General features: G+C 41.6%; 2 protein-coding genes across 3 annotated transcripts in view; one reads left to right on the top strand and one right to left on the bottom strand.

Moving 5' to 3' along the window:
- Nucleotides 1-2,516: 2,516 nt before the first annotated feature.
- The window catches only part of LOC140923741 (coadhesin-like), a 29,241-nt gene continuing 4,706 nt past the window's right edge, over nucleotides 2,517-27,051 (bottom strand). The window contains exons 5-21 of one of the 2 annotated variants that reach the window (XM_073373811.1): nucleotides 26,559-26,729; nucleotides 17,534-17,704; nucleotides 16,680-16,796; nucleotides 16,022-16,081; nucleotides 14,532-15,071; nucleotides 13,568-14,101; nucleotides 12,364-12,927; nucleotides 11,230-11,394; nucleotides 10,909-11,067; nucleotides 10,390-10,529; nucleotides 9,501-9,642; nucleotides 7,911-7,973; nucleotides 7,341-7,431; nucleotides 6,762-6,928; nucleotides 5,379-5,640; nucleotides 4,465-4,913; nucleotides 2,517-3,616 (exon numbers count right to left, since the gene is read on the bottom strand). In XM_073373811.1, the coding sequence (XP_073229912.1) occupies nucleotides 4,472-4,913; nucleotides 5,379-5,640; nucleotides 6,762-6,928; nucleotides 7,341-7,431; nucleotides 7,911-7,973; nucleotides 9,501-9,642; nucleotides 10,390-10,529; nucleotides 10,909-11,067; nucleotides 11,230-11,394; nucleotides 12,364-12,927; nucleotides 13,568-14,101; nucleotides 14,532-15,071; nucleotides 16,022-16,081; nucleotides 16,680-16,796; nucleotides 17,534-17,704; nucleotides 26,559-26,729 (3,788 nt within the window). In that variant the 3' untranslated portion in view covers nucleotides 2,517-3,616; nucleotides 4,465-4,471. Of the gene's footprint in view, nucleotides 3,617-4,464; nucleotides 4,914-5,378; nucleotides 5,641-6,761; nucleotides 6,929-7,340; nucleotides 7,432-7,910; nucleotides 7,974-9,500; nucleotides 9,643-10,389; nucleotides 10,530-10,908; nucleotides 11,068-11,229; nucleotides 11,395-12,363; nucleotides 12,928-13,567; nucleotides 14,102-14,531; nucleotides 15,072-16,021; nucleotides 16,082-16,679; nucleotides 16,797-17,533; nucleotides 17,705-26,558; nucleotides 26,730-27,051 lie in introns of those variants that run through there. The other variant, XM_073373812.1, reaches the window with a different exon arrangement.
- LOC140923458 (uncharacterized) lies at nucleotides 17,759-24,936 on the top strand. The gene has a single exon (XM_073373550.1). It carries the CDS (start codon nucleotides 18,202-18,204, stop codon nucleotides 24,463-24,465), a length of 6,264 nt encoding a protein of 2,087 aa, XP_073229651.1. The 5' UTR covers nucleotides 17,759-18,201; the 3' UTR covers nucleotides 24,466-24,936.

The following is a 27,051-nucleotide window of genomic DNA, read 5'->3' on the forward strand; positions in this document are numbered from 1 at the left end:
GTGTTCATTGGCGTGTAGTACTGAAAAATTATGCTTCGTTAGGCTCTTATTTGAGTTTGACTAAATTGGTCGCGGGTCTCTGGTTGTCTATTGGTAATCAGTCGGGTCATCACAGGTGAATAACGATTCGAATTCAGCCTTATACATTTGAAGCTCCGAATGGCAATAATCCATCTGCGTTAACGCATAACGCATCTTGTGTCCTTTCACACGAAAAAAATACAGTCGACTCCTGATAACTCGAACCCTCGCTAACTCGAACCTCGCTCTAACTCGAACCAAACTCGATTTCCCCTGGATTTCCATCATACATTCACTGTAATTTTACCCTCGGTAATTCGAACCCTCTATAACTCGAACTCCCGCTAACTCGAACCAATTTTCGTTTCCCCTCAGGTCATTTTCTATATAATTTTACCCTCGTTAACTCGAACCATGTTTTGAGCCCTTAAAAGTAGGGAAAAAAGTCGTCTACTGGCGTCCGAAACATTTAATTTTTCCTAATGACGTGTTGTTGGAGTATAGTTTACCAGTGGAGGCTGATGTTGATTTTTTTGTCACAGGCTAACGTGAAGCAGCTGTTCTTCTCAAAACAGTAAAACGCATGCTCTATTTAGGCTATGTTTTGTTATGTTACGTTCTGATTTATAATCTAGAAGTATCTTATGATTTTCACTTGACAGTTCTACAATTAAATGTGATCCAAATGTTCCCTGTGCAGTACAAAACTGTTTTTTACGTTACTCTCGGCTATTTTCTACGAACTCCCGATAACTCGAACCTTTTTTCGATTTCCCTTGAAGGTTCGAGTTATCTGGAGTCGACTGAACTTGCGGGCGGATCCTATACCTTCCTTGCAACCGCGGGTAAGAAGAACTTCCGGGTGTAGTATAATGAACGTATCTGCACATTTTATCAAAAACCAAAATGCTAATCTCGGCTTTCCGCAAGAATTTATCAGGGTCATACACCACTGCACAGAGGCATCCAATTTTATATTGTAACATAGCTCGCGTGCTGGTTGAATCTAATTCCTAAGATCAAATAGCCTTCGAATACGGCCGTTTCTCTTCGCTCCTAGCCATTAGGTTCGTTTCTCAGGAGAGTCTCTAGCGAAAAGTCTCTAGAGACGAAAAAGAGACGGGGCTATTCGCAGGCTAAATGTCACACAACACCGGACGACTGGCTGTAAATTTTATTTGAGCGGACACGGAACCGTCAATATTTTCGTTCTGTCCACAGGGAACTAACGAGCCATGCGTCAAAATTTTTCTACGGTTTTCGTGATTCCGTGTGAACGAAAGTCCTAAACGCACGAATGTTCAGCCGGTCGAAAATTCGTCCGGTTCCGTGTGAACTTAACCTTAAAGCCACCATTATTATATTTAATGTAAACGTAACCCATAAACCCACAATCATTATATTTAATCCCGACATACGCCTATACGTGCGTGTGATAGTACATGTGGTCAGTCGTCTTTATCAACAACACAAATTTCTTTCCTTTGCGTTAACAATGCCTTTCGATGTTGGACTGAGAAGAAGACAGTCGAGAACTTTCTACAATTCCTATAATTGAGCTTCTAGTATGTCACTGAAGAGCAAAGGCGTCTCGAAAACTTACCAGAGCGAGAGCTTTCAGAATTATTGCGGAAATCATTGAACTGTAGACTCAATAAACGCCACAAAATCACAAAATTGGCCTGTTATCAATACACCCAGTTGTAACCATTTCGATGTTGACGATACCCAGTCACACACTCTGCTTCGTCGGTCGTCTCCGTATGTTAATGTGGGTTATCTTTAAAATGTTCGAGGTCTCAAAATGCAAACGATTGAACCTGGCCCTTTAACTTTGAGTCAACGAAAACTAATGCAAGAATCGAATAGCACAATATTGAGCTTGAGGCAAGTTGCGTTTTTGCGTGGACTATTCAAAGATTTAAAGGCCAAATTCAATTCCATCATTAATTTCTTCCTCTCACTGGTTACATACCGTTAAAATTCCGAAAATAAGCCCCGGGGCATATATTTTTCAAAGGCCCTTTTTGAGGGGCTTATTTTTGGAGGGGCTTATATTCGGAGGGGCTTATCTACGGAGGGAAATTTGCGTTCCAAAATTTAGCCTTATAGTTGGAAGTAAATTTACCGTTTTTGCTTTGTTTTACTTTGTACTTGAGGGCAATTTTCCAAGTACAAGACCCCGGCCGGGGGGCTTATATTTGGAGGGGCGATTTAACGGAGGGTTTTTTGCGTTACCGGTTTGGGGGGCTTATCACGGAGGGGCTTATACATGGAGGGGCTTATTTTGGTAATTTTACGGTAGTCAGTTATATTTTTCGCCGTTTCTGGCTCTACTGTACAGAAATAATACTGTCATATATCCTGCAAACTGACTTAGTTCTGATGTAACCAGCGGGCTCCGCTACGACGCATTGCATCACTTGGGCTGTTTGTTAGTCGCTTGGCGAACTCAGTTAAACTCAAATATAATTTATCCTAAAAACGACGCAAACTTAAAGTTTAACATCCTTTATTCCCTTTATAAGCTTCTAGAGTAATTCCAAAAATAGGTCTTGTCAAATAAAGATAGTTAAGGGTAGTTTACCAGCAAAGAAAAAGAACGAGTTGACGTTCAAATTGTTTTTACATCTCACTATAGTTTAAACACTGAATAAGAATAAAACCCTTAAATTAAAAGTGCTTTTAGCTGGTAATTAACTCAGTATCTACAAGTTTAATTATTCGCAACAAGTACAAGGGATTATACAACTACCTTTGGTCATGTTAAACCATACTGTTTTTGTTCTTGTAGGAGACTATTTAATAGCCTACGTTCGATATATTTAAATTCAGACATGACTCCAAGGGTTTCTGATCATTTTCAATATTTGGTTTGGTTTTCTTTGTGCTCAATTCTCTTCTGGGAATTGCGAGACAATGGAGTCGTGAAAAGTTTGCAATTCTGACCCTAAAGCCTCGGAGTCATGTTAGAATTTTAAGACATCGAACGTGGGCTTTTTGGAGATATCTCTCATAATTTTGGTATATTTCTATTTCTTCTACATACATTTTGATTTGGTGGTTATAATCCTAAAAAGATGAAATCAAAAGGAAAAAAAATACTTTTAAAATTACTTTTTTCTCATACAAGATTACTTTCAAAAATACTATATAATAATAAAAAAAAAAACATAAAAACCCCAAATAGCAAATGAGCAACACAACAACATATTGTTCTCTATGTCTTTGTACTAAGACACCTATTACTCTTGATTTACCTGTAGCTGGAACTATTTTCTGCTATCCTATGTCGTCGTTTAAAAAGATAAAAAGGAAAGCAGACTTTCTCTTCTAGGGTCCTGATGTAAATCCTTCCCACGATTTTGCAACATACTTTGTCTGACTTAGTTAAGCTTTACGTTAAATGGTAAATCATGGGACTTTTTCTTACTATTATTCTTTTGGCTCGTAAAAAGTCATAAAACAAAATAAGTATTAGGTATACCGCATGCAACTTATTTTACAGTTCATGTAAACAGGCTTCATGTTAGTGACGGCCTTTCCTCTCAAAATTGTTCAGAAAACCTTGACTTGTATCCAGCGGTGGTAATACCTATGGGAAAAGAACCCAAAACAGCAATATTAACGAGCAATCACCAAGAAACTTGCCTGACATAACGTCGAACCAAGATTGAAATGGTTGGTGCTCATCAATTGAAAGACATGATATAGCCTGCGCCACCGCTGGGTGACTAGAGCAAGGATACCGGCAACAGTGGCGGATTCAGGGGAGGGGCCCGGGGGGCCCACCCCCCCTTATTTTTAGACTAAGGTTTGGGAGACTGCCCCCTCCTTATCTTAGGGTCTGGATGACCGGGCTCCCCCCCCCCCCCCCCCCCTTATCCGAACGTCTGGATCCGCTAATGGGAAATGTCTCGCAGACTTTACTAACCGGGTTAAAATACGTTCGCGACACAGTCCGCACAAGATAATCATGCTTTGAAAAATAGTGTCTTTTTAGCTTGTGACGTTTTTTTAGGCATATCGCCCAATCGACCGGCCTATAAAATAAATGACGACAAAGATTGAAATATCAGAGATAATTCTCCATCATCATTACCTACATCAATTAAAAGACTTCATGGTACTAATGGCAGTGCTAAACATTTTTTTTTTCTATTTTTCCAAAAGCTTTCTAATTGTCTCTTAATCAAGCTGGCTGTTGTCAGTTTGTTTAATTTATATCCTAAGAAGGAATACATTAACGCAGCTGATATCTGTTTAAGTTGTTTTCTTCAAAACGTTCGTATTTTCCAGGCCCGAGTTGCTCGAAGCATGGTTGGTGCTAACCAGCGTTAAATACCATGGAAACCTATACATTTTGATACCTCTTAACCAACGGTTAGCGCTAACCAGGCTTCGAGAAACCGGCCCCAGGTCAAACAAAAGGCGTGAACTTACGTTTTCCCTACTTAGGTATCTGAGATCCTACTTCGGAATAAATGGATTCGTCTTTACGTATTTGGGATCCCACTTCCGAGTATACCGGGTCATCCCTGGGTATCTGGGCCCCGACTTCTGAATAGACTGGTTCATTTTTAGCTTTGTTCTGTCGGGGTTCCTCGGCTCCTCCATCAGGGTTAAACCAACTTTCCAGGACTTCCATGTTCTGGTCTCCATTTTTCGACATAAAAGATAACACCTTTTCTTCCATAGCCACATGGTGCTTGTTTACAGACTCCCTGCTCGTTTCTTTCATCCTCCTATAACCGTCTCCACCTTTGCCTGCGCTTTGATCTGAGCCACGGCGTTCTTCAAACATTTCATAATCCACGATGGCGAGGTCATCCAAACTCCTGGCACGATTCATTCCATCATTATCGAAAGAATCCGACAACCACTCAGATGACCTGATCGAATAAAAAAAGAAAGAATCAAGATTTAAAGAGAAGAAATTACTGCAACGAGTGCTAGTAAAAAAAGGCTCACTTGGAGGTCCATTGGCGTGGAAGGTTAAATGGAAGAACAAGAATGGCTGGGATATTTAACCTGATCATTGTATGTTGACTTGACGATCGTATTATAAAACGAGTGCGGTACAGGCACCTTTAAAATGGCCAGATTTATAGCAAATTTTAATCAAGCGAGCTTCCCCACCCTAAACCATAGCAAGCAGATAGTGTTAAAAATGTACTCGACATGCCTCTCGCAATAAAAGAATATCCCTTTATTTCGTACGATCTACCATTTAGTTCTCGGGGTTTTTCTGTGTGATCGTTACAACGCCGATTTCAACCACGTTATGTCCAGCCACAAGGTTTACTAAGTTCTCCAAGTGAAATCAACGGGTCTAGTAGAACAAAATGGTTACTTACCCGTCAAAACCTCCATTGGGAAATCCTGGGCTAAGTTTTCCACGAGTCTTGAATGAACCTGCTGAATCACTCTTGGTTCTATTGGCCTTTCTTTTCGTCAGGTTGGCGTATCTTGGATCCGCAGGTTCCATTTTAAGCGTAGTGGCATTACTGTCCACAGTAGCAGCTTCTTCCGAATACACTGGTAGTTCGGAATGAACAGTTTCAGCGGTCACACGATTTTCCTTTGACTGATCTGCCTCGACGCCAAATTGAATGACTCCTGCAAAGGTTGAGTTCATAAATCAATCTTATGGTACTCGTTACGGTCAACTCTTCATCGTTTCTTTATCCTTAATTATTATTTACCACCGCCCGGTTAGCCCAGTTGGGAGAGCACCGGTCTGCCGAGCGGGAGGTCGTGGTTTCAAAGAACCGGGCCCGACCGACGAGATGATACTGGCGCCCTTTTATGCTGACGTCCGAGCTTACTGTTAAAATGTTATTAACCCTTTCACTGCCAGAGTACTTGATGGAGTTTTGTAAGGTGGTTCTAACTTTTGAGTCTGCGGACATAATCCTATGATGTGACCATTCAAATGAAAGCTCTCTGCTAGACTTTCAAAAAGTCCTCCGTCGGATTTCATATGGCGCGGGTCAAAGGACTTTTCATACTTGATTGGCGCCAATTTTACCGACCCAAAAACGGGTCGGTGCGCTTGGACCAATCAGAGTAGCTCTCAAGGACCCTTTGGGATAATGCTGTCACTCACAAGTCCTAAGGGCATTGAATCTCCCAGCGATTTTTCTCTTTTATATGAAATGATGGAAGGCTCGTTGTATATTTCTCTCAGTAGTGGTTGATGTTGAATTAAGTGCCATTTGCACGTTAAAATGTTTTTAAGGTTCTGCAAAGCAGGGAGGTAAGAGGTAACAGAAGGCAGAATTTTCTTTCGCACTTCATTTTTCTTTTGTAAACCTGACTTGCGTTCAGTAGAGTTAACCTCAGAGGTGCTTTTTTCTACGAGATTGTGAGGGTAACCTCTAGCGCGAAGGCGCTTTTTGAAGTTGTAGATGTTCTCATAGAAGGATTTAGCTGAGGAGTTAGCTCTCAGAAGTCTAAGGGTTTCGCCCTTTATGAGACCTTTTTGTATTTTTCCGGCTGAAGTCGTCAACTTTCGCACAAAGTAAACAAATTTGCTTCTTCGATGATGGAGATACACACACACGTTCAATAGATTTACTCGGAGTGGAGTCAGCACATGCCGCTATTAAATTCAAGGACTCGCAAATTTGGTCACATTTGGAAGTGAAAGGGTTAATATATAATTTAAAGAGGGGGCGTCTTGTTGTCCTCTAATCCACGAAATTACATTATTTTACTCAAGGACTACTATACCATACCCGATGGTTTGCCTGATTCCTCTCCAATTTCAACAACCACCTCCTGAATTTCACTTTGCGGAGGACGATTTAGTCCTGGTTCCATACCAGTAGGCATCAATACCCATCTCTTGTCTGCATCGTCCTCGATGAGGATTCTGTGAGTAAGCCCTTTCCGTTTCTTATTCCTAGAATTTAAAGTTTAAAAATGGTCAGATCTCATCGCAGAACTGATTCCTAAGGAAACACAAACTTTGTACATCAAGTTTTTTGCTTCTTAAAATTCAAAGTGTACAATTTAAATCATGGACAAGAAGCTAGTGCCTCAACCACAACTGAGGCGTCCACGTCACGCCCGAATTCGTCGTCTTCTGTCACATGACCAGCGTAGTCGTGTGACCTAATGCGGTCGCCATATTGAAGAAGACGGTGAGATGTTTTCGAGACGACGAGAAAAAGAGATTTTAACTTGTTATTGTGGAATAATAATAATAATAATAATAATAAACTCTTCCGTCCTCATGAACCTTGCATTCATTGTCGAAACTAAAGTAATGATCTTAAAAAAAAGTGAAATAATTTCCATTTCCCAATACGTACTTTCCGCAACATACATGCCAGCAACAGTAATAGCAACAAGCCATAAGGAGAAGGGCAGTCAATATTCCTGCCAACACCCAAAGTGCAATCACTGAAAAAAAAAATGTATAGAAATCGTTCAACATTACACTCTATGAGAACTGTATTTTATAACCATTGTGACCAAATAAAGACTAAAACACGAAGATTTTTTTCGGACAATTAAAACTTCTGATCACTGAAATGCCACTGTTTTGTTTTGAAATACATTATTAAGTTACAATTGCAATGAATCTAATTACGGCTAGCGTTGTCTTTAGCCATGAACGAAAACATGAAAACTACGGTGACGTTTCCAAGTTCTAGCGTGTGTGTCGTAAAATCCGATTGATAAAAGTAAATTTTTTTTCTTTCTTTTCGTTTTCTTATTCATTTCTCGTGGGAGCAAGTTTATAATCATCATACATGTGGACTGAGTTTTACAATAAAAAAATAGAAATGCATACATTTAGGGTAGACTAAGATCTACTAAAATGGTAAGTAACTTAAATAAAGATGAATAACTTATTTACTTATAACTTATTTACTTACATATTCCCTTTCCTTCGTTGCTTGTTAAAAGACGTCTTACGCCGGGCGTACTGTCGACTACGACTGAAAACGAAAAGAACCAAATAATGCTCTTTAAACTTTGTTGTATGTATTGACTAATTAACTAGTAAGTGCAAATGGCTTGATCGCTTTACAACTTTTCCCTTTTCCTTTTTAAAAAGCTAGTTCACTTTTGTGGAATGCAAACTTGCATCCCTGGGGAGGGACTCCGCATATGAAATGGGTGGTGATGCTCGTAATCTCGCTTAGGGGTATAAATTTCGGATTCTGGTCTCACTTAGGGTGTTCTGGGCAAAACGCCATCATATTTAGCCGTAAAGGTCTCGTTTGGGGTTGCACGAGAAAAAAAAAACATAAAAATATATATATTTGATATGTATATTTTTAATGGGTTTTATTTACTCCATTCATATAATCCAAGTTTTCTCATTTGTCTGTGTTTTAACATGGTCTCTTTTAGGGGTCAAAAAAAGCTTGGGCCACAACCAGATCGGTCTCCTTTAGGGGTTTCATTCAAAATTTCCGATGAGCATCCCCACCTCTTTCATATGTGGAGTCCCCCCCCCCCCCGGAACTTGCAACGCCTGAGAAAACAGCCGACATTCCACGATGCCACCAGTGGTTTCTCCCCGATATGACGTCTGAGAAGCAAGCGCAGAAATTCCATACTGATGACACGTCACTACCCAGATCTGAGTAGTGCTTCTGATTTCTGATTGGTTGTGCCGCGTGGAAAATTTGATTCAACCAATCAGAAGCACTACCCAGATCTCGGTAGTGACGCGTCATCAGCATCAGCATCTGCGCTCGTTTCTCAGACGTCATTTGGCGGGGAAATCAGTGGTAGCGTCGCCAAATGTCTGCTGTTTTCTCAGGATAAATTTGCGTTCTCGTAAACTCGCTTTTTATCGCGGAAGGATTAGCTTAGTCGGAAGGGCGCCTGACTGCAGAGAACAAAAGGTCATCGGGTTCGATTCCCAAGGCCGGATCAATACTTCAATACTCGGGGTGTTAAAAGAACTGAGAAATGAAGGTACTTCAAATGCCCTGCAAACGGTTGGACGTATAATGGTGGTCCCGTCTCCTACAAAGAGTCGTAAAAAAAAATAACGTCCTCAATTCATAACTAAATAACGTCCTCGGTCCAGTAATCAAATGCCCCATGATTAGCAGAATCTGTCTGATATGATTTATTTGTATATTAAACAAGAGAGTCCTCTCAAGGAATATGATAATGGGATGTTTGACTTTATCAACACGATAAAAGGATTGGCTTTTTGCTTTGCTGAGATGCTGAAATTCCAGACAACTGGAACATTATCATACAACTAGAATCAACATTTCGCCCCAGATAAGGGAATCCACGTAGTTGATTCCGGATTCCAGGTACTGGATTTTAGTCTTTGTCAGTGGAACTTGGATGCTGGACTCCCATCGTTAGTGGGATTCCGGATTCCTTCAGCTACATTCCGGATTCCCAAGCCCAGGATTCCTGATTTTTCCTGATTCCGGAATTCCGTTTCCCTTACATGCGGCAAAACATTAAACAAGAAAATGCTTCTCGCTTACCTACGGTGCAGCCAAAGACGGACGCTTGCATACAAGGCCTTTCTCTGGACTTAACGGGATGAAATCGAACGTATTGCACGGGATCTGTCATGTTGAGTTTGTTAAACTTCACCTCAGTTGGATCGACATTTCCAGTGAAAATCTAAAATATAAGTAATAGTTATAATAGTATTAATGGCTAGTCGTCGATCTCTTCTGGTTGATTGATTCTAGATTACAATTTCGAATTAAAGCATTTGTCATTATACGAAATTCTTAGGCTTCATCAGTTCTTTAATAATTTTCCTTTTTGGTTAGGTTTTCTAAAGGGATACATAACTTTTTCCCCTTATCTCAAAAAATTAAGCAGTAACATCCAGTTTCTGAGGGTCTCGCGGATAATCAGAGATCGACGGTATCCTTAATCACTTTTTTCACCATCAAACATCGTGCACAACAGTCTAGTACAGAACGAATTTTGACCCGTGACTTTTCCAGTTATTCATGTACCTTAATCAGCAAGTTATTTATTAGCATATTATTTATCTGTGGAGGCGTGTGTGGCCGAGCATTTAAAACCTGCTATTCCGGATCTGGAGGCCCGGGATTCAAGCCCTGCCAGTCGCATTGTTTCCTTACACAAGAAATTTTACTCCACTTTGTCTCTCTTGACCCAGCTGTATAAATTGGTACCGCCGACATACTGCTGGTTGGGGGGTTGGCGGGGGGGGGGGGAAGAGGGGGGAGGGTAATCCTGATATAGACTAGAATCCCGTCCAGGGGGAGTAGCAATACTCTTAGGCATGCTTCATGCTAAGGAAACCGGGATAATCCAAGCCGTTTGGGCCTTTGGCTCTTGTGCGCCTTTACCTTTTCACCTTTTTTCTTTCGACTATAATCTATTTCTCACCTTCAGCACTCCCCCTTCTGTATAGTTCTGATAGCTCAAACCCTTTGGGCTTACTGAAAGGAAAAAACTCTCCACCCAGTGCTCTGCACCTGATAATTCTTGGCCTTTGGTAGCAACCAGAGAAACATTTACCAGCTCTCCTGCAATTGTAATTATGGTGTTTTGAATAATTTTATGTTAAAACGAGCCTTACCGGAAAATAAATGCAGAAATGCCCTATCAGCTTGTATTGTCTACGCATGCGTTCTTTTAATCGGCACCCCTCTTTCTCTTTTAATTTTACATTTTTTAAAAAAAGAATGGTTTGCTTGATGTATTGTCACTTTTAAAGCGAGGAAATTAACTTTGACGTTACTGATAACTTCCCTTTGCTATAGTCCACTATTCTCAAATCTAATGACCTGCAAACGAAGATCTTTGCAAACGAAGAGCGTCGTAGAGAGAGGCGACAACCCTTCGTTGGCAGGGTACCTAAGGCTAAGTAGCTAGAAATATATCTGCTAAAAAATTGGTTTTTACCTAAGTTAAGCTGGATAAACCCCACAGGATCATTAACACCTCTGCACCATGCTCTAGGAGATCCTTTAGGATTAGAGGAATTAAGGCGGGCTAGCGAAGCTTCTCCAAAGTTGCTTGATGCCTGGTAACTGTTGCCTCGAAGGACTCTTTCTCCACAAGCTGAAAAGAAAAGTGTTCAGTGGATTAGGCGACGTGCACGATATTGGTGACCGCCTATGGTTGTTTAGGTCCCATTTTCCTTTAATTTCTTATTTTGTATAATTAGAAGAAACACTCCTCCTCGTGTTTTACTCCAGGTCACCCCATAAGGGCTTTCCTTACCTTGACAAGCCTCTGGGTTGCATGTTCTTGTTTCGCGAATTTGTCCTTCACATCCCAGTATTCTCTTTATGCAGATTCGAGTGCGTTCTTGTGTCCCGGCCACGCCAAATGAGCCACAAGTCTTAGAGCATGCACTCCACCATGACCACAGTGAAAAACCAGCCGCTGAAAATAAATTTGCAGTTGGTAAAAATTTAACAATACTTGTTTCCTTTTTTTTTAAAAAAAAAAAAAAAATGTTACTAGCTAACGGAGCCCACTTTATAATGACTTGAATCACATGACAGATGCCACGGATGGGCAAAACTGAAGAAGATTGAAACGGATTGAAATTAGGATTTTTGAAAACTGTTCAGCCTGACAGTTTTTCAAAGTTGATCCCTGCTGCTTGCAACTTCAAAAATAATGCTCAAGAGACATATTTGTTTGTCTCGGATCTATGATCTCTTATCATTTACATGTAATTTCTTTGAATTGCTTACTTTAAGTTCCATAGTGATTGAGGACGAGTAATTGGCAAAATTTAACAAAATGAACTGGACTGCCGTGACACAGCCCCTTTAACTATGAGAAGATTACAGCACCGACTGGATTAGAACTTAACCCTTTAAGCCCTAATAGTGACCCACATCCAATATCTCCCAACAACGACTCTGCCTGATTAAACAGACAGGTCATGAGTATAAATGAAATGATCACCAAAGATGAAATATTGTGATGTTAGAACAAATTCTCTCAAGCAGTACCATAAGGAATGTATGAAGAACGGTGTGCAGAAGATGCATGTTGATTTTAAAGCCAGTGATCTATGGGACACAAATTCAGTCAGGAGGTTTTATGTTACCTATTGGGCTGAACGGAGTTGAAACGTCGGTTGACGACGGCGCGCGCAAATCAAACACGTGGCCTGACCAATGGCAGAGTGGCAAATTGGGCACCGGAAGTCGTGTTTTGTCCTTTCCGCGCTAAATTGATCAATCCCTTATAAAATCGTTACTTATTTATTTGTTTGATGAGGATACTTTCCCGGCATTATTTCGCATTGACTGGGCATATGTTTCGCAAGTAAAGAAAATTCCCATAAGATTCATTTTAGCAAGAAGTTAACACGCAAAACTAAGTGTTTTCACTTACTTCTAAGTCCATGTTCAATGATCTTCATAATCTCCTCCCTCAGTTCACCAGGCGCTTTGTTGATCCCCACTTGGAGAGTGTGGCGCTCTTCTCTTGTGAGTATGTTCAAATCAGTTGGATTAACTGAAGGTCCAATTCCGACAGCGGCAATAAAAACGGTGTTGTTAACCAATGCGTGGACTAGTGGAGCGAGTTTTTCTCTCGTATTTACACTCGCGTCATCCATGATTACCACGAGGATGCGTCTAGCGTTTGGCCGTACCTGTTGAAGGTTGAAAATTCGCTTTGCCTCATCCAAACCCTGCGCAAGATCTGGACCTCCACTGTTGCTTTTCAGCCGTATCACTCTACGGATGAGTTCATCTTGGTCTGGTATTTGTGTGGCAAAGTCAAAACTGGTGGATGCAATACCACTGCCAAAGACGATAGCACTGTAATGAATTCTGTCCATACCATATTGCCGTATGAAATCAATTATGGTTGTTTTCATCCGGGTAAACGTACTGCTGGAATTAATAGAGGTGGCACTCAGAGCGAATGTCACATCTAACTCTGGAATGTTGACTGAAAATGAAAGTGAAAAATAACAACGTTAAATTACATAGATGAATATCAAAAATAGAAAAGGTAGTTTTCCTAAGCACAGTTATCACTGTTATGCATATTTCTCTGCCTTACGTTCTTTAGCAGGCTCCATTACCAGCCGTTGTTAGGGAAATGAGACCGCGCCCCTCCCCCGAACCGAGCGGAGAGAGGTGGAAATGGAGCTTAGTTCTTCATTCATTTTCTTTGACTCTTCATAAGGCGAATACCACTCGTAGATTAGCACTACTATGTAGGTGGTTCCAGCACTACCCTTCTTCACTCTATTTAACGAAAAGACCTATTCTAAGTAGAGCAGTTGCTAATTTTACGTTTATGCCTAAACTGGGCGAGGTCTTGTGATTTTTTTTTTTTTAAGAATGCGCCGCTACCTTCATGCGCCACTGTATTTCGGTGAGCTTGAAAATCACAAAAACATGACTAAAAAAAAGAATTTTATGCAAACAAAAAGAGATTGGCGCCAAGAAATTGTGCAAAGCTTAGGATGTAGTTGCCGCCAGGCCAAAATGAACCCTAGCAGATAGATTTAGTTTGGAAGTTGCAATTTCTAGACTATTTTCTTATCAGCTAGGCATGCAATGAGAGTTATAATTCACCATACCTCGTAATGCTTGATATATGATTGCCTCCGCGATGACTACTCTTCTGTCAGTGGTTGCGTTTGGTGTTCCAAGATTATCAACATGGCTGATTGTCACTGAACTAAGTTGATCCACATTTTTGTTTAGGGACAAAAGCACAATACCGTGAGATCTCAATATATTACTTGCAGTTATAATTTCATTGCCATTTCCGGCGTCTGTAATGGGGACGAAAACCCTCTTCGCGAACGGCCTTCCTGTTGATCTGAAAAGATTCTCAGCTTCTCGCAACTTTTCTTGAAGAGCTGATGAGGAAACGTCTGTCAGACTTCTCACGGAAGTTATGAGGTCATTATGACTGAGAAGCGTGTTGAAAAATTCACTTAATCTTGTTGTTTTTTTAGTTCCGTAGACAATGATGTTGAAGCGGACTCTGAAGTCTCTATACCGCTCGTTTATGGTTCTGGATGCTTGGACCATCACATCGTATATGACCGTTGATTCAACGGAACTAGCAGATATGGCAAAGCCAACATCAATCTCTGGGATCTTACCTAAGAATCGGGACAGGAAATGGTGTTAACTTTGTCAACGATAGCATACCCAAATCGACTTCACACTTGTGAGAATATGAAACGTAAACATTTTGCAGCATTGAGTTACTGCAGTTTACTTTCAATGAAGTCTCCTGGCTTTCTGCTATTGACAGGGACACCTGTATTGCCGGGGACTTAACCCTGGGGACTACAGGGCCCCTAGGCGCAATTCAACTCTAGCGGGAGTTGGCGTAAGTTTCCGGCACACCATATTCGCTGAGCTACTGGAAACCCGTGACGAGAAAAGGTTTGACGTAAGAGCATTTCTCTCTTAAGCTTTGTGTCATGACATTTAAAGTGTACCAGATTGGTAAAATACTCACATGTCTTTCAATTAACGACAGATAAATTTAGAAATTAATTTTTTTGAGAAGAAAATAATTCTTACGTATTATTCTCTCCCCGATACGTTGGGCCAACGGGAGGGGCTGTATGTTCCTATCAACGGATATAACATCCAGAGGATTAGGCGAGATGACAAGCAATTCCTTCCTATCCACTGCTCCAATCGGCACAGAAATCACCAGAGTTCCATTTTCCTCTATAGGTCTCACTGCCTTTTCAAGGCTGTTCTTATCGGCAGAAGAACTTATGTCTGTCATAACAACTAAGGCCTTCCGATTGTTGGATTCGCCCAAAGAGTTATTTTGGAAGGCAACGAGAGCTTCTTCTAGAACATTGATCAAAAGTTCTGACGCACCCACTGCTCGTCGGGCGCGCCTAGCGGCAGCATTGGATTCGTTGGCACCGAAACTGAAATTGACCATTTTCAACACCCCATCAACGTAGGCAATGACGTAATAGTTCACATATTCATATTCTTCAATGAATTGTTTTGCAGTGGTTTCCATTAGAGCGTACGTTTCGTTTGAAAAATCAGATGAGGCAATGAGTGCAAATACGATGTCGATGTATGTGCGGTTGATTCCTGAAACAAACAATAAAACAGAGGAAAACATAAATGGTTAGAAGGAAGACATATAAAGACATATATCATTTTATAAATGTACCTTGTTTAGCTTAATTCTTTAAACCCTGGGATCAAAATTTGAATTCTCATTTGTTGCCCCTACTCATTTCCTGCAAAAGTCATGGGGAGAAGTTGATAAAATATCAAACAAATTCATTTTGTGTGATCATTGCCTTAATTCTCATGACCACTCTGTTTTACAAAGCATTGATATTACAGGGAGAAATTTGATGCTGATCACTCTTAGAGCTTAAAGGGTTAATTCTGCCTTTCAGTGGAAACATTTGCCATTTATGTGAAAATGTTAAAGCTCCAAAACATGTTACGCAATTTCATCAAAATTTCTCGTGATAAAGAGTGATAGATCATCTGGAACGGAACATTATAAATAACCTGAAAGAAAAACACAATTCCCTTCCTCAAAAATAAATAAATAATTGGCATTATCATTTGATGCAAGTTTTTCTTCCTTTTCGTTGGCCAAAAGCCCACCACGTGACCTGCAAAAGCTGCCTACAAATAATGGTCTGCTCATGCGCAATGTCGTCTAACTGTGTTTGGCTGCAAATAATTCTCCGCTCATGCGTAAAATAAAACTACGCTTTGCTTCTTCTTGGCGAAAAACTCGGTTATTGCAAAATATCGTGATTTGTCAATGTATCGCAGATCCACTATTTGCTTCTTCCATACTTGATCTGCTCACCACTGACAAATTATATACGATACTTTTCTCAACCTCGTCCAATAATTATAAGTTAAATGGTATTTACCCGTTAATGTCTTTATTTTCCGTGCTTTTGTAAAATGAAAGAATAGCTCAAGATACCTATTAGCAGTTATCCATTAGAGCTTTTCAAATCTACTTTGGAGGTCTAATTATAAGCAAAGAAGAGCAATGAAACACTAACCTGCAGTAGGAGTTGGAGTAGGCATTGTCGTTGGAGCAGCAGTGGTGTAATTCCCGACTCCTGTAGCAAGAAACACAAGAAACTGATATTATTCTAATATCCCCAGACGGTTCCTACAATGTTTTTTTTTTGACGACCAATCCTCTTCCCCTCTCTCTAGATAATGGTGCACCCTTCACAGGAAAAAGAACAAAGACCGAACCTTTGCCTAGGTAGTGTGAAGACTCTGGATTGTTGCGATTCTGAAGCATACTCCATTCAAGGGAGTGTGTCAAAAATGTCGTTGTTGTTGTCATTACGTCGTAGCAGGGTTTTCAAACTCAACAGTGAGCGCATGTTAAAAATTATTACATCTGCGTTTTATAGGGTTTATATGGAAAAATAACAAATGGGAAACAAATGTCGTATTATCTTACCTTATCTTATAGGAAAGAATTAAAATGAACTTACCTGTTGCTGTATTTTGTGTTCCTGTGTCGTTTTAAAAAACGTTTGGGCTAGTTTTGCTGCCCTGCCTTTTGTTATTTTTCCCATATTAACCCTATAAAACGCTACGTTAAGCATTGTTAGCAGATTTGTTAATTTTTAACGTGCGCTCACGTGAGTTTGGGACGTCTGTGGTCATAGTGGCAGTATCTGAGGTTATTATAATCATTACCTGTCGTTGGGGCGGAAGATGTTGTAGTATTTGGCGACGCTGTAGTGCTTGGGAGTTTAGTCGTTTCAGGAAGAGACGTTGTGGTTTGTGGTGATTTTGTAGTTTGAGGTGACGTCGCTAAAATAAAATAAAAAATCCCGGTTAGTTGAGTATTGGTCAGGTTAACCACCTGAAATGGTTTTGAAACGGTGAGGTTGTTTTTCTCCTTCACAAAAAGGAAATGTGACAACAATATCATTTTGAAGATTGTTTTGTACTGCTTAATTGCCTCCTTTTTTGGCTGCGAGCGAAAGCCTTTGGGGACAAAAAGCTTCGGAACTGTGTTCACACCCTTAGTGTATAGTTATTAACTCTTTACACCCTTACATCAAAATTCAGATTCTCATTATTTGTTGTACCTATAAATTTTCTTTCGAAGTTGTGAGGGGAATTTTTGAAGTATCAATTAGAAGTCATCTTGTTTGATCATGTTCTTAATTCGCATCACCAAGATGTTTCCAAAGAATTGATATTACTTGGAGAAATTTGATGATGATGATGCTGATGATGATGGTGATGAAATTGCACATCCAGGTTGGGTCAATTGACAGCTGTCTAAACAGCACATCCGCAGACTAGTAAAATATGATCATATCGCGGGCTCATGTGTCGACCCATCGATTTGGCCCGTTTTTTGAGGTTATCCGCTGACTAGTTACTAGTTTTCAACTGATCGCAGGCTGAACTCTAAATAGATTTCTTTGCGATGGCTACAAGTTTTTACTGTTTGAAGTAAATAATATTATGAATTCACTAACGGCAGATTCGCTGATAGCCTTGGGTAAATCTATATATTACAGTGCATCGAGGCTTACTTGGACAATCGCGAACCGTGCACCCTTCTGTCTCAACTGGTAATCCAACACAGTACACGTTACCACCAGGTGGTGGTGGAGGATTGTTGCACAGGCGCGCTCGAGTCCTTATACCTCTTCCACAAGTTGCACTACAGGTAGTCCAACTGCCCCAGTTTGACCAGTTTGGTGCTGCAACGTAAAAAAAGAGAGACCACTATTAGAACCATCAAGGATGTGTGTGACTGCAGCGCTGCGCAGTCAGCGGTATGTTGTAAAAGCTTAGCAGCCGCACCAGATTTTAGTAAGCGGCCGCCATGTTAGCCCTTTCTCGTGTTGTTCAAGTTTTTGGATAGTTATCGCCATCCATCGGACATTATACGGCCTAAACGGTAAGAACTGTTAAAAGAACATTTTACGGAAAATCCCAAGAGAGTATTTCACACGACATTTTGAAGTTTAGTACTTACGAATCACGTATTTAGCCTATCATGTATTTGTCATGTCAGATTGTTATCTCGGGACTCAGGATCCAAGAACTAAGGAGTAAAAAGAATGTGTTGTACCGAGGACCTGTGAATAAACTACGTTTGGGACGTTCGTGTTGATTGTTAGCAACTCCTCTTGTTGTATGTACTACGGGAGGCCAGCCACAATAACAATCGTTTGACGATCTTCGTGTAGCAGTCATGTCCGTCAACAAAGAAGCAAGACCCGAAGACCAGGTCAATGTGGCGCTGGAAGAAGAAACTGATGAATCAAGGAAGCGTTTCCTGACGGAGAAAGGGTATACGTATCAACTCAACTTGAAAACAAGTAACTTGAAAACTAAGAAATGTGAACTGGTGAAGCGAATGAGAGGTACTCTACTGAAGCGAGGTCAGTCAACTAAACTAGTAGAATTTAAGAAAGAATTCAGCGAAGCTCAGATTTTGTATTGCGAATTTCAAGACATGGTTGAAGAGATTAAGGTTTTTGCGAACCCAGATGAGAATGTGGAAAATATTGAAAGAATGGTTGATCAAGTTGGCAGAGAATGGTCAAATTTTGAGTGTGACATTAGATCAGAGATAAAGTTTCTGGAATTTGTCGAACACCACGTGGATGATTCAATCTCTGAAGCATCCAAAAGGTCCAGTCGAGCATCCAAGAAAAGTAGTAGGTCAAAAATAAGTTCCAATGATAATGTTGAAGAAGATAGGTTTCAGTTACAAAAGGAGGAAGCTGCCTTAAAGGCTAAACTGGCCTATATAGAGAAGGAACGGTTACTGAGATTAGAACACAGAAAGACTGAGTTGACCAAATTAGAACAAGAAAGAAAGTTGGAAGAGCTAAGATTACAAAGTGAACTTGCTCAGAATCAAGCAAAGCTTAATGTATGCATGTCAGCAGATAAAGTAGAACTGTTTGATGATCAGGATCTAAACTCGATTCCCCCCGCTGATAAAGTCAAGGACATGGACAAATTCCTTAATTCAATTCCAGTCACAAGTAAGAGTGATCTCTCTCCTGGTCAGCAAGAACCTATCTACTCTTCAACTCAGTTAAGTGGAGCCCAACCCACTTTCAGTCTTCCGCGTGTAGAAAATGGAGTGCACAGTACGTTAAGCCCCAGTGCCACACCCTTTCAACCACACTCTGTCGTCTTAGAAAAGTGTATGGACAAATTAGTGGAAACAAGTAGTATGTTGGTGGCAGCTACTATGGAGCAGAACCTACTGAACAGGCAACTAGCAATCTCAGGGCAACTGCCTAAGATTTCAATCCCAGTTTTTAGTGGAGATCCTTTGGAGTATCCTACATGGAACAGTTCCTTCAGTGCCCTTATTGATTCCAAACCAATGGACGCGCAGACAAAATTGAACTTCCTACATCAGTACATCTCAGGAAAGCCCAAACAAGTTGTTGATCAGTATATGTTAATTGGTACTGAAGATGCCTATCAGTCTGCGAGAAAGTTGTTAAAGGAAAGGTATGGTAACTGCAATGTAGTAGGGACAGCCTTTATGAACAAACTGGAGAACTGGCCTAAGATTGGCGTAAGAGATGCGGAGGCCCTAAGAGATCTTTCTGACTTCCTGCAAAAGATAATTGCCGCCAGAGAAACTACTCCTAGTCTTGCTGTCTTAGACTTTGCGAAGGAGAACGTTAAAACTCTAAACAAGTTGCCATTTCAAATTCAGAATAAGTGGAGAGGAATAGTACAACAGTGTAGAGTCTCAAAAGGAAATGGTACTTACCCTACCTTCTCTGAATTTGCTTCATTTGTGAAAGAGTGTGCAGAGAGAGCGAACATTCCCGAACTTGAGGAGCTGTCCAAAACCAAAGAGTTTGTTAGGCCTAGAGGACCATTCAGACGCTCACCAAAAGGCGAGGAGGCCTTTTCCTTCGAAACTCATGTATTGGATCCAAGCAAGAACGTGACTGCCCAGGGTCAAGGTGAAAAGGAGAGACCCCCAACCTGTTCGCAAGGGAGGAGCGAGAAGAAAAAGACCGAAGTATGTCTGTTTTGCAAGGAAGAACATCAGCTAGACGAGTGTAAAAAGTTTGCAGAGAAGCCGCACAAGGAAAGGAAGGACTTCTTCTATAAGAAATTTCTTTGTCTTGGATGTGCCTCTAGCAGTCAACATCAAGTATCCTCCTGTAAGAACAGACTTAAATGTCGCACGTGTTCTGGAAATCACCCTACATGTCTCCATATTCAGAAAACTCCCAAGGAAAGTATTACGAACTGTACAAATGTTTGTACCATCCCAGAGCAAGAGGGCGGCTCGGATCATGCCATGATTGTACCTGTTTGGGTTAGACAAGTTAGCCAACCCAGTAAAGAAGTCTTACAATATGCAGTGCTAGATGACCAGTCCAATGTGAGTTTTGTGTCGCAAAGTTTGTGTGAAAAATTGGACTTGCAAGGCCCACCAACCGACTTGCTGCTGACAACAGTGCAAGAGAGAAATGTACATGTACCAAGCAACCGTATTTGTGGAGTTGAGGTGTTGGATTTTAGAAGGGAGCATGCTGTGAAGCTACCCATGATGTTCAAGCGAGATATCATCCCAGCCAGTCGGTCGCAGATTCCAAAAGCCAGTGTTGCCCGGAAATGGGAACATCTGTGTCCTATTGCTGACGAGCTCATGCCCTACAATCCAAGTGTGGAAATCTCCTTGCTGATTGGCAATAATTGCCCTAGTATCGTCAGACCCAGAGAAGTCCTAGTGGGAGGTGAAGACGACCCTTACGGCCAAAGATCTTTAATGGGGTGGGGTATAATCGGCAAGGTGTGCAAATCTACAGGTGAAGCCAACCATAAGGAAGGAGTGTGCAACAAGGTGATGGTCAAAGAAACCCATGAACACTTTGCCTTTACGACAAAGGTGAAAGAGATTATCAACCCACAGAAGATTATTAAGATTCTTGAGTCAGACTTTACAGAAAGTTCTGCAAATACCAAGCCCTGTTCAGCTGAAGACAGGAGATTCCTCAACATCCTTGAGAATGGTATTGTGAAGAGATCGGATGGGCACTACGAGATGCCTCTCCCTTTGAAGACAGACAAACCGTCTCTACCCTTCAACCGCGAACTAGCTGTCAAGAGATGGCACCAACTTTTAGCAAGGTTTAAGAGAAACCCCAAGTTTCTGGAAGATTATCGCTTATTCATGAAAGATGTGATTGCTTTGTGTGCAGAAGAGGTACCACCGGACCGCCATGGAGTTCAGGATGGAATGGTTAACTATGTACCACACACCGGTGTTTACCACCCAAAAAAACCAGACCAGATCAGGGTTGTTTTTGATTGTTCGGCCCAGTATGAAGGGGTGTCCCTGAACGATCACTTGTTACAAGGACCCGACCTCATGAACACTCTTCTGGGGATCCTGTGCAGATTCAGACAAGAAAATGTTGCGTTTATGACTGACATTAAGAGTATGTTTCATCAGTTTATGGTGTCAGAGGAACACAGAGATCTCCTGCGCTTTTTGTGGTGGAAGGATGGGAATCCTGCAAATGAAGTGACTGAGTATAGGATGAAGGTTCATCTTTTCGGTGCTGGTAGTTCACCTGGCTGCGCAAATTTTGGTCTGAAGAGAGCAGCAGATGATGGGAAGAAAGAGTTTGGTGAAGAAGCTGCTGAGTTTATACGACAGGACTTTTATGTGGATGATGGACTAAAATCAGTCCCTACCGTGGAGCGAGCTGTTACACTGATAAAAGCAAGTCAAGGCATTTGCGCCAAGGCCGGCCTGAGACTGCACAAAATTTCATCAAACAAAAGAGAAGTTCTTGAACAGATTCCGGCCGAAGATCGCGCCAAAGGATTAAAGGAGCTAGACTTGAAGGTTGATCCACTGCCCTTAGAACGTGCCTTAGGAGTAGTGTGGTGCATTGAGAATGACAGTTTTCAATTCCGCATCGAGCTGCGTGACCGTCCCCTAACGCGACGTGGCGTACTTTCCACAATCAGTTCAATCTACGATCCTAGTGGTTTCGTTGCCCCAGTTACCTTGAAAGGAAAACAAGTTTTGCAGCAAATGTGCCGAGACAAGCTTGATTGGGACAGCCCAATTCCAGAGAGTTTGTATACTCATTGGGAGAAATGGCGTCAGGATGTTCTGAATCTCGATCAGCTGCAAATTCAACGTTGTTTTAAGCCGGAGAACTTTGGGCAGGTCAAAGCCAGCGAGTTGCATCATTTCTCAGATGCTAGTGTAGAGGGTTATGGACAGTGCTCGTACCTTCGACTAATCAATGTGGAGGACAAGGCGTACTGTTCCCTTGTCATTGGGAAATCTAGAGTGGCCCCGTTAAAGCAAATCACTGTGCCGAGGCTAGAATTGGCTGCAGCTACTGTTTCAGCAAACGTGAGTGAATTTCTTCGTCGAGAATTGTCTTACACGGACATTAAGGAACATTTCTGGACAGACAGCAAAATCGTCCTTGGTTATGTTAACAACGAAGCTAAGAGGTTTCATGTGTATGTGGCAAATCGTGTGCAGCAGATTCGTGACGTCACTAACCCGAGTTCTTGGTTGTATGTCAGCACTGAACTTAATCCTGCTGACCATGCCTCGCGAGGCCTTACAGCGTCACAGTTATTACAAGGAACCAACTGGCTAACTGGACCCTTATTTCTTTGGAAGAGTGGAACTTTCCAGCCTGAGAAGATAGAAGAATTTCAAGTGACCGAAAGTGATCCTGAAGTAAGGAAAGCAGCCGTTTTCACATCTCGTGTAGAGAGCAGAGCTACTCAAGCCCCTGAACCGTTAACGTCAAGCCGTTTGCGCCACATGTCAAGCTGGCAGCATGTGCTGAAGGCAATAGCTTTGTGTCTACGACTGAAGAGCAAACTGGCAAGTAGAGAAGTGAAGTTGACGAGACAAACGGATGGTGAGAGCATCAGACCATTACCGAAGGTATCAGTCACACTTACAGAACTTCACGCAGCAGAGAGGGAAGTTCTTAAGGTTGTTCAACGTGAACATTTACATGACGAGATGCAAGTTTTAAAGGAACTTAAGGAAGTTGGAGAGCTTACTACTAGAAAGATCGCAAGAGAAAGAAATCTAGCCGTCAAGAAGTCTAGTTGCTTATATCGTTTGGATCCATTTCTCGATGAAAACGGTGTTATCCGCGTTGGTGGCCGCGTGAGACGAGCTAACCTTCCATTTGCAACGAAGCATCCTGTGATACTTCCTCGTAAAAGTCATATTACAGATTTGCTGATTCGATTCTGGCATGCCAAAGTGAACCACATGGGACGAGGTATCACCCAAAATGAGTTGCGCCAGAGAGGCTACTGGGTTGTTGGTGGATCGTCAGCAGTGTCAAATTGTATTTCCAAGTGTGTTACATGCAGAAAAATGCGCGGCCCCCTGCAAATTCAGAAGATGGCCGATTTGCCTGTGGATCGAGTTGAACCTTCGGCCCCCTTCTCGTATTGTGCTGTAGATTTCTTTGGACCTTTCCCGATCAAGGAAAAGAGGAGTGAAGTTAAACGTTACGGAGTTATTTTTACCTGTATGGCCAGCAGAGGTGTACACTTGGAGACAGCCAACTCGTTAAGTACCAGTTCCTTCATCAACGCACTTAGTCGCTTCCTCAACCGACGCGGTCCAGTCAGACAGCTCCGCTGTGATCAGGGTACAAACTTTGTAGGAGCGAGGAATGAGCTAAAAGCTGCCTTAGAAGAACTGGATCAGAACCGGGTGCAAGAGTACTTAGTGGAGAACGGATGTGATTGGATACCATTTCAGATGAATGTACCTCATGCCAGCCACATGGGTGGCACATGGGAAAGGTTAATCCGAACTGTTCGTAGTGCACTGGAGACGTTACTTCTGAGCGCTGGCACACAGTTGGACGACGAAGCGTTCAGAACCTTCATGACTGAAGCAGAGTGTATTGTTAATTCCAGACCCTTGTCTACAAACGACTTAAATGACCCAGAGGCACCAGAACCACTTACGCCCAGTCATTTACTTACCTTGAAAGCTAAAGTTGTACTTCCACCGCCTGGAAGGTTCCAGCGAGCAGATCTATATTCCCGCAAGTGGTGGCGCCGAGTACAATATCTCGCGAACGAATTTTGGCTTAGATGGCGCCGTGAGTTTCTTCATAGCCTGCAGGCTCGTAACAAGTGGATGTATCCAAAGCGAAATCTATCAGTTGGAGATGTAGTCGTATCCAAGGAAGACGAAGGACCACGTAACCAATGGCCACTCGCTAGAGTCGTAGAAGTCTACCCTAGCGAAGACGGATGTATCAGAAAAGTCAAAATTGTGAAAGCTGATGGAGAACTTGACAACCAAGGCAGACGTCGAAAGCCATCTACGTTCCTGGATAGACCAATCCACAAATTAGTCTTACTGGTACCCTCTGCAGATGAAGCGGATGTTGGTGATAGCAGCAGGGAGACCGAGGAATTCCCCAACGAGGAGCCAACTACTCAGTGAAGTCGCCCCGACAGGTGTAGAAGACACAAGTGACCGCCTTTATGAACATTTGTTTTGTTTAACTGTCTAGTATGGACATTAACTTAAGTAATTGTTAGGCAACAATTAGGGGAGCCATGTGACTGCAGCGCTGCGCAGTCAGCGGTATGTTGTAAAAGCTTAGCAGCCGCACCAGATTTTAGTAAGCGGCCGCCATGTTAGCCCTTTCTCGTGTTGTTCAAGTTTTTGGATAGTTATCGCCATCCATCGGACATTATACGGCCTAAACGGTAAGAACTGTTAAAAGAACATTTTACGGAAAATCCCAAGAGAGTATTTCACACGACATTTTGAAGTTTAGTACTTACGAATCACGTATTTAGCCTATCATGTATTTGTCATGTCAGATTGTTATCTCGGGACTCAGGATCCAAGAACTAAGGAGTAAAAAGAATGTGTTGTACCGAGGACCTGTGAATAAACTACGTTTGGGACGTTCGTGTTGATTGTTAGCAACTCCTCTTGTTGTATGTACTACGGGAGGCCAGCCACAATGTGAGTCCCAAGCCTGTGCCAGACTTTTGGTCAGTGCGCACGAGGAAAAAAGCGAGCAAGCAGTAAAATATATAGCGAATGAGCGAAAAAAGGTAGGAAGAAAGAAGGAGGCAGCCTTTAACCATCTTTTCAAATACTCAAATACGCCCACTTCTTCAAAAACCGTTTCTCGTGACAAAATTTCAAATGTCAAAACGTCGAAAGGTGCGGTGTAGGAGGGTTTCACATGCTCGACATGTTTGTTAGAATCTGGGAGCAGGACAGCAAATGATTGGCGTACGTGTTGAAGTAAACAGGCAAAATTGACCAATCATAGGGTGTACCAGGTATGGTATACCCTATGAGCTATTGAAACAATGCTTATAGGCTCCACTACTCTTGCTTTCAGGCAACTTTCCTCAGTATCTTGGAACCTGGAACAGGTCATTGAGTGTCATAATGTCAAATCATTATTGTACGTCCATGCGTCAGGGGCAACCAACGAGGATATAGTTTAAAACCACTTAACATAGCATTGTTGAATGATTTTAGTATTCAAACGGTAGATATAGGCATATTTTTATCCCGTAAAAACTTTTCATCTGTTCGGATTTCCTAGCTGAAAGTCTAGTGATCCGAAAATTATAGGGATAAAAACCTACCTTCTCGAAAATTTCAGCCAGGAAAAGGCTCCGGCAAATTCTAGGTGGCCTTTTTTAGGGTCAAAATCCGTTAAAAATGGGTAATTTTACCATTTTGTAGATGTTCAAAAATCCTAGGAGAGGCAGGCAAGCAAGAAATTTTACAACAAATGCTCCGAAAATTCTAGATCTCAAATCGTCTTCCGAACAGATATTTTCCCGAAAATTGCCGTTGGGTGCCCCTGATGCGTTTAGGACATGCCTTTGTTTGTGGCTTGTGTTGGTCAACATTGCCCTTGACCATCAACAACAAATTGCTGATATTTCAAGGTTGCGAAAATTTAATACTAGTCTCCCACGCAGCCATTTTTGTGGGGAGAAGCGTTGCGTGATGAGACAAAAGGAGACTATAATGAAACAAGGTGTCTTACGCATTCATCGTAACAACTTCGAATATACTAACTTCATTATGATATGACTTGATGTCACGGTCACCGCCAAATGTTTACCTTTGCAATGAACAATAATTGGATGAGGTTTTTGTGATATTCACAATAATGAAGGTCGAGGTAAGTGTCGTCAGCTAAGCCGAAGGCTGAGGCTGATAACAACCGAGCCCTTGATTATTGCGGATATCACAAAAACTGATATAATATTGTGTTATTATACGTTGTTTTGAAATAACGGCACAAACCCACACCGTTACATGGACAAAGTCTTACATTGCTCTTGGAAATCATGTGTTACGCGCCAAACCTAAATATAAGTCAGTTATCTGCTAGCAGATAACTAACTAATCTGTTGGCTGCGCTGCTTTCCTAATAAACTGTAGGCTCTTAACCAGTGAGAAGAAAGATGATCAGTACAATGCATAATAATGCCAATTAACAGTATAACACGATTCCTGAACTTATAAATCTAAGAAAGTTCCATACTTACGGCAATTAGTATTACTACAAAACTGATCTTCCTTTTTATGCCCTGCGCATGGTCTGCCTCCAAATGCTGGAGCGGGATTGGTGCAGCTTCTAGTCCTGATTGTGACCTGATTACAGGAGCACTGACTCCATGAACTCCATTGAGACAAACCTCCATCCACGGGCGTTGGTGCTGAAGGTGGCGACAGAAATCTATCAGTACTACATTATAAGTTTCTGGGAAACTGCCCACATATCCCTCCCTTAAGCCAACATTCTGCCCTAAGTGAGAAGTAAGTGTTAATGTTGGTTTAGGGGAAGGGTAGGTGGGCAGTTTCACAGACACCTATAATGATTCATACATAAGGGTCTTAATAGGGTTAACCGTCAGCTGTCGAAAAAAGTATTGTATTTTTACCGTCAACCGTCAAAAAGGTTACAAGTGTTTCAAATATCACTATTTCAGCTGATCTTCCAGGACTTCTGGCCCCTGAAGAGTCTCTAAATTGAAAAAA

Source organism: Porites lutea, chromosome 13 (genome assembly GCF_958299795.1).
Source record: "Porites lutea chromosome 13, jaPorLute2.1, whole genome shotgun sequence".
In the NCBI taxonomy this organism is placed as follows: Eukaryota; Metazoa; Cnidaria; class Anthozoa; order Scleractinia; family Poritidae; genus Porites; species Porites lutea.

Excerpts from the sequence above, each read along its gene's own strand:
- LOC140923458 (XM_073373550.1), top strand. The coding sequence starts at position 18,202 with ATGTCCGTCAACAAAGAAGCAAGACCCGAAGACCAGGTCAATGTGGCG.